At 60.2% G+C, this 6,427-nt stretch overlaps 2 protein-coding genes across 2 annotated transcripts in view; one reads left to right on the forward strand and one right to left on the reverse strand.

The window, feature by feature from the left end:
• The first annotated feature begins 6 nt into the window (after positions 1-6).
• HPDL (4-hydroxyphenylpyruvate dioxygenase like) lies at positions 7-2,104 on the forward strand. The gene is made up of 2 exons (XM_010716184.2): positions 7-83; positions 508-2,104. Exon 2 carries the CDS (start codon positions 519-521, stop codon positions 1,680-1,682), a length of 1,164 nt encoding a protein of 387 aa, XP_010714486.1. The 5' UTR covers positions 7-83; positions 508-518; the 3' UTR covers positions 1,683-2,104.
• Positions 2,105-2,433: 329 nt separating this feature from the next.
• The window catches only part of MUTYH (mutY DNA glycosylase), a 4,352-nt gene continuing 358 nt past the window's right edge, over positions 2,434-6,427 (reverse strand). Inside the window, exons 2-16 of the mRNA XM_010716321.2 lie at positions 6,374-6,423; positions 6,163-6,284; positions 6,033-6,072; positions 5,662-5,735; positions 5,495-5,536; positions 5,349-5,420; positions 5,065-5,178; positions 4,871-4,968; positions 4,516-4,660; positions 4,228-4,303; positions 3,968-4,153; positions 3,679-3,824; positions 3,390-3,542; positions 3,207-3,257; positions 2,434-2,984 (exon numbers count right to left, since the gene is read on the reverse strand). Of these exons, the coding sequence (XP_010714623.1) occupies positions 2,880-2,984; positions 3,207-3,257; positions 3,390-3,542; positions 3,679-3,824; positions 3,968-4,153; positions 4,228-4,303; positions 4,516-4,660; positions 4,871-4,968; positions 5,065-5,178; positions 5,349-5,420; positions 5,495-5,536; positions 5,662-5,735; positions 6,033-6,072; positions 6,163-6,284; positions 6,374-6,423 (1,474 nt within the window). The 3' untranslated portion in view covers positions 2,434-2,879. The remainder of the gene's footprint in view (positions 2,985-3,206; positions 3,258-3,389; positions 3,543-3,678; positions 3,825-3,967; positions 4,154-4,227; positions 4,304-4,515; positions 4,661-4,870; positions 4,969-5,064; positions 5,179-5,348; positions 5,421-5,494; positions 5,537-5,661; positions 5,736-6,032; positions 6,073-6,162; positions 6,285-6,373; positions 6,424-6,427) is intronic.

The raw sequence follows: 6,427 nt of genomic DNA on the forward strand, positions 1-6,427 counted from the left end.
CAGGGCGGGGCCCCATCCCGGGGCCGGGGGCTGCCATCCCCGCAGCGCTCCGTGCCCGTCACCCCGCGTGGCTTTAGGACAAGGTCAGCACGGTGCCGCTGCGGGAGCTCTGCGCTGGCCTCGGCGGGGGTTACCGCGGTGCACCGCTGGCGGGCAGCAGGGCATGCGGGACCATTTCGGATGCGGAGCCGCCCCGTGCTCCCCAGTCTGCCCATTGCATACAGGATCGCCCCCAACCCAAACGCCCATCCGTGTTGCAAAAATCACCTCGAGGACAGTACGGGAGCATGTTGGGCTGCACCCAAAGCTGAGGGGTTAAGGGAGCAAAGTGAACCCCAAAGGGTTATGGGGATGGCAGTGTCCTCGGGCAGCTCCTTGCAGCTGCAAAGAGACACTGATTTAAAACATACACGTTTGAGTGCACACGGTGGGGTCTCCGCAAAACGGGGACACAGCTCCTACCCCCAGGCAGCGAGCCGTCCCTTGACGTCACTGTCTCCCCTGCAGGACGCCCGGCCATGGCCGCCTCGCTGAGCCGCCCGTGCTTCCTGTCCCTCCACGTGCCCTACGGGCAGGGCTGCGCACAGGACCTGGCTGCCGCTTTCCGCTTCCAGCCCGTGGCCGTGCGGGAGACACCGCGTGTGAGGCAGCTGGCGCTGCGCCGGGGCGCTGCCGTCTTCCTCCTCAACCAGCGCCTGGCGCCGGCCGGCATCTCCAACCACGATTTCCTCTACGACGTGGACCCCCGTCCCACCTTGGGCACGGCCTCCAACGTCTGCCTGGAGGTGGATGACGTGCCGGGGCTGTGCGCGCAGCTGCAGAGCCGGGGCTGCACCCTGCCCGTGCCCCCCACTGAGGTGAGAGACGAGCGCGGCTCTGTCACCTACGGCGTGGTGAGCTCCGCCGTGGGCAACGTCAGCCACACGCTGCTGGACCGCTCCCGCTACCGGGGGCCCTTCCTGCCCGGCTTCCAGCCTATACGGGGAGCACCTCCTGGGGACGGCGTGGAGATCTCCCACTTCGACCACATCACATACGTGTGCCCGCGGGGCGGCACGCAGGCTGCTCTGGAGTGGTACCAGCACTGCTTCGGCTTTCGGCACTTCTCGCTGAGCCCGCGGCAGCAGCCGGCGCAGGGCTTTGTGCTGGGTGGGCACGGGGCCGGCATGCTCCTCCGCGCCCTGCAGAGCTCCCAGGGTTCCGGCTGCAAGCTCGTCCTTGCCGAGTCGCTTTCTGAATCCATCCCGAACCAAGTGGACACCTTCCTGGAGCAGCACGGCGGGGCCGGCATCCAGCACGTGGGTCTGCGCACGCCTGACATCGTGTCAGCCACCAGAGCCCTGCAGAGGGCGGGCGTGCGGTTCTTCACCCCCCCTGCTGCCTATTACAGACAGGGGGGCAAGGAGGAGGAGGTGCGGGATGCCGGGCAGGATCCCTGCACACTGGCAGATCTGGGCATCCTGCTGGACACCGTCGTGCATGGGGACAGCGGGCAGCTGGGCGGCAGTGCTGGGGTAAGCCCTGCGCAGAGTTACTTGATGCAGATCTTCACCCATCCCCTTTTCTCTGAGGAGACCTTCTTCCTGGAACTCATAGAGCGACGTGGAGCTCCTGGCTTTGGGGAAGGCAACATACGGGCGCTGTGGAAAGCTGTGCAGGTCTATATGGACCAGAGGCAGTAGAGGCCGGCAGTGTCCCTTCTCTCTGTCCCAACCCTGGGGCAATACACTGCAGAAATAGCAACTGATAGCTGTGGCACAGACCTGAGCAACACGGTCCAAGGCACTCAACCCAGACACACTCCAGTGGTGCAGAACAGCGCTCAGAGATAGGTGCTGGGAGCTCTGAGCAGCCCCCAGGGGAAAGGGGTTTCTCCCCCTTAACCTGAGGTGAAGGACCTTCTGCCTCGATTTCACCTGAATCTAATGAAAGTTGTGCCTGCAGCATGTGGCTGAGGACACTGCTGGCACTGCCACAACCTCACTGTGGGGGACAAGGAGGGCACTACAGATACAGCTGCTTACCAGCAGCCAATGTGCAAACCAATGCACCACAGGGCAAGTGACTGCCCCTTCATCACCTAAATTAAAGAATTAACCTGAAATAACTGCTGTGGGATTTTTTTTCTGCTTAAGATTTGCCAGGGTGAGGACAAATGGACCCTTTCCACTGTCCAGGGTGGGTAATCCCTTAGGCTGGGACCACCTATCTTTCAGAGCACCCCAAGGCTACAGGGCATCCCAGACAGCAGGACTGGCACCTGCTGTTAGCACTGAGCCATATGCATGGGTGCAGTAACACAGAGACCACTGCGTTGCTTTCCCAGCCCGGGCACAAGCATCCCCCACGGGCAGCCCCAGCTTAGTGCTGTGCTGCAATGGAGGTCAGAAGTCACTTCAAGACAAAAAAAAAAGACAAAAAACCCCACCAAAAACAGAGACCCTTAGGAGATTTATTAAAAAACCCATGGCTCATATTCAGCAAAAAGAAACATAAAAAGGGCTATGGGAATATGGATGTGAGGGTACAACAGCACCACAGTCACTGGCTGCTGGCCAATGCTCAGGCATGTGTGAATGATGGAAATGTGGCCATATCCTTCCTGCTTTCTTCTTGCCAGAGAATCTCTATGGCCAGGCCAAGTAACCCCATGCCCAGGGCAGGGGAGTGAGCCCAGCTCTGGGTCGCATCCAGCACCGCACCAGCCCCTTGCACAGCATGTATCCATAGGTGCACTGGGGAAGGTGGTGATGTGCTGATGGCTGTGGGGATGGAAGAAGGCACAGTGATCGCTACAGGGGCACCGGGGGACCTGCAGCTGCCCCACGCAGGACTCACCACAGCACAGGACCTGCTGGTGTCAGCTGCCAAAGGTTTGATCACGGATCAGTCTGTGCCCGGAGGAAGGCGCGCAGGGAGAGCTGAATCCCTGTGGGGGTGCTGCCTGCTGCCCCCAGCTTTGACTCCCGCTTCCGCTTGGAGCCCTGCAGGACAGATGCTGGGGCTAAGCCAAGCCCCAAGGGTGCCCAGGGACACCTCTGGGGCATCAATGGTGGGGGGAGGTGGGGCTAAAATTAGGGCAACCATGGACAGAGCTGGCCAGGCATATCTCCCTGCTCCAGGCTGGGGAGCTCCCAGTGCAGCCCCAAATCCTTGTGCTCCAGCACGGCACAGGGTAGCCCTGCACACACTGCTGCGCTGCCCACCTTGGCACGGCCGCTCTGCACCCCACGCTGAGTCTCCCGCGCCTTCAGCACCTGAAGAAAGCATGAGAGTGCTCAGAAATGGATGGGACCCCATGTGGGATTGCCCCACAGCAGCTGGGGGGATGCCAGGGGCACATTCAGCACCTCATGAAGAGAAGGGAACATCCCAGGTCCCCCTGGTACCTTCTTCATGGCAGTGGACACAGCCGAGGCACGGAATTCCTCCTCTGTCACCCAGCGGGATGGGGACGAGGCAGCATCCAGGACCACATCCCCATCCAGGCACAGTGAGTAGACCACATACGTCTGGTGAATGTGAGAGAAGATGTGGACAACCTGTGAGGGGACAAGAATACACCGTGATAGGCAGCATGCAGGCAGAGCTTGAGAACGGTGACATCAGGGAACGGGGATCCTCCCTCTGTGTTGCATCCCCCATAGCACAGCACACAGTGCCTGGCCCCACGCTCACCTCTCCGACGAAGCACAAACTCTGTGTCTGCACAGGCTGCCTTGTCCATACCCGCAGGTGGTCAGCCAGCATCTCCTTCTGCTGCTCCTCCTGCAGGCCCGGAGCCAGAGGGAAGCTGGGGAATTCCCAGAGCCCAGCCAGGAGCCCTGTGAGAGGGCAAAGCATGGGTGTGAGCTGGGGGTGCTGAGGCCCAGGAGGCTCTTTTCTGCACCCCAGGAGAAAGTGCCATCCCACAACTCCATCCCAGCACCATTCAGTGCCTGTGCTCTGCTCCCGCCTGGCCCCGTACCTGAGCTGGGTCTCTGCACAATGAGGTACTCAGGGACCCCAAGGTGGCCCCTCCGCTCCAGCACACATGTGGCTGTCCGCTCCACTCGTGGCTGCTTCTTTGCTGCTTTGCGGGGGAAGTTGGTGACCCCCAGGCTGCTGTCCCACAGCTCGGCAGCAGGAAGGCACAACAGACAGTCTCCAATCCCTGCAAACATCAATGCAACAGTCAAAGCACAGCCCAAATGCAGAGCTGCCACAGCAACAAACCCAGGTGCTCACCGCAGTCCTCAACATCAGGCACCAGGGTGGTCTTTCTAAACAGCTTCTGAGAGGCAGAGGCCAGCTCCTTCTCCATCTGTGTGGGACAACAGCACGTCCAACCCCATCTCCGCGTACAGTGACTTCCCAGGGCTGGCACCAGGTAAGAGTGCAGGACTCAGTACTCAGCCAAGTCTTGCTTGATGTTTCAGAGGAGGTTTGGGGAACCTTCTGTAACCCTTATAGGGACAGCTAGAGGCCTCTGCCACCCATAGACTGTCAAGGGATGGTTTGGAGGGCCATTCTTACCCTATGCCAGGCATGGCAGTGCTCCTTCACTGGGCACTCCCCACACAGTGGGGATTTGGGTGTGCATACAGTTGCCCCCAGCTCCATCAGAGCTTGGTTGAAGTCCCCTGGCCGGCTCCTATCCACCAAGATGTTGGCCATGTTCCTAGGAGCGATGACTGTGAGTGACATGGGGTTCTGCATGCAGGAACTCCATGACCTCCGCTTGCCTCCTGAGCCCATGACCCCCATGAGCTCCCGAAGCTCCTGCTCCTCCAGCCTCTCCCTTTCAGCTCAGCTCCCCATGGCTCCTAAACGATCCTGCCCTCAGCCATCAACACACAACCACAGCCGCCACCAGCACAGCTCTCCTCACCAGAGGCAGTCAATGACAGCCAGGCTGCTGGTGTCAGCACCAATGCACCGCAGGCGGCACAGCACACGGATCACATTCCCATCCACGACACCGGTAGCCTAAAGTAAGAGTAGGGATCAGCAAACTGCAAGGTGCAGGTAAGGGGCAGGGAGACAGCAATAACAGGAGTTATATTTCCTCCGGACAGCTCTCACCTGTCCAAATGAGATGGACGCAATGGCTCCTGCTGTGTATCGACCCACTCCTGGCAGCAGCCTCTGCAGGTCCTCAGCTGTCCTGGGCATGCGGCCGGCCAGCTCTGACACCACCTGCAACAGGGCAGCCAACATCAGCTGAGGAGACACAGTCTATACATGTGATAAGGAGGGTGCTCAGCCTCCACGGCCCCGTGCAACCAGCTCAGCTACAGTGAGGCAGAGCAGGCACGGACCAGCAACCACCCACAGGGCACAGATTGCTTAGGAAATGCCTCCAGCACCTTCCTTGCTGCCTCCTGCAGGCGTTTTCCTCGTGAGTAGTAGCCGAGTCCTGCCCACAGCTCATTCACCTCCTGCCCCACAAGACACAGCATTAGGGGGATGCGGGGAGGGCAGTGAGGGCTGCACTTGGCAACACAGTGCTCACCTCCAGCGATGCTGCTGCCAGCGCTTCCAGTGTTGGCCACTTCTACAAGAGGGAAGTGACAAGTTCAGGATGAGGACAGCCAAGCGCTGCAGATGGGAGTCTGCCACAGGCAGAGAGTAAAGCCTCCAAAGCAGGAGGTCTGGAGGGACTGCATGAGGAACAGTCACCTGCATCCAGCGGTTGTAGTAGTCGATCACCGTAGCCACTTGTGTCTGCTGAAGCATGATCTCAGACACCCACACTGCCGGGAGCAGAGAAGGATCAGTGCAGAGGTGCCAATGTCACTTCTCACAACGTGTGCCCCAGTCACCATGGTGCTGTGCTGATTCCAAGAACTGCAGCAGCACTCAACTCTGCAGCCCCCTCCCCATCCTCATTCCCACAGGATTTCTCTCAGGCCCAAAGTTGCCTCTCAGATGCAACCAGGGATGCAAGCAGCTGTTTACAGGAACAGCACTAAAGCCACAGCCTACACAAGGCTACGTTGTATCCCGTGTCAGGCAACAATACATGGGATACAGCCACCCTTATTCCTCACCTGCATACGCCCGCCTGTCAGCATCTGGCTCAGCTGCAGCCTGAAAGGGAATGGACTGTGAGAGACAAGGGAACATAGCATTCGCTGTAAGGAGACCCGCATACAACATAAAACTGTTCACTGCCCTTACCAGCGCCCTCCAAGGAAGGTCCCGCCGGCTTTTGTCATACCAGGTGAGCAGGCGGCCACGTAGAGCATCGATCTCGACGGGGTCACCGAAGAGATGCAGCGCATGTGGTCGCGCGGGAGCCTCTGCCGGGAGAGCGGCACGGGGGTCGGGTCCCAGAAAGGGCTACGGAGCTACCCAGGCCCGGCCCTACGTGCTCCCCACCCGCCCGCACCTTCACGGAGCGACGCGCCCTTCCTGCTGCCCTCCCCAGTCGGGGCCACGCTGC

Source organism: Meleagris gallopavo, chromosome 10, assembly GCF_000146605.3.
Source record: "Meleagris gallopavo isolate NT-WF06-2002-E0010 breed Aviagen turkey brand Nicholas breeding stock chromosome 10, Turkey_5.1, whole genome shotgun sequence".
Taxonomy (NCBI): domain Eukaryota; kingdom Metazoa; phylum Chordata; class Aves; order Galliformes; family Phasianidae; genus Meleagris; species Meleagris gallopavo.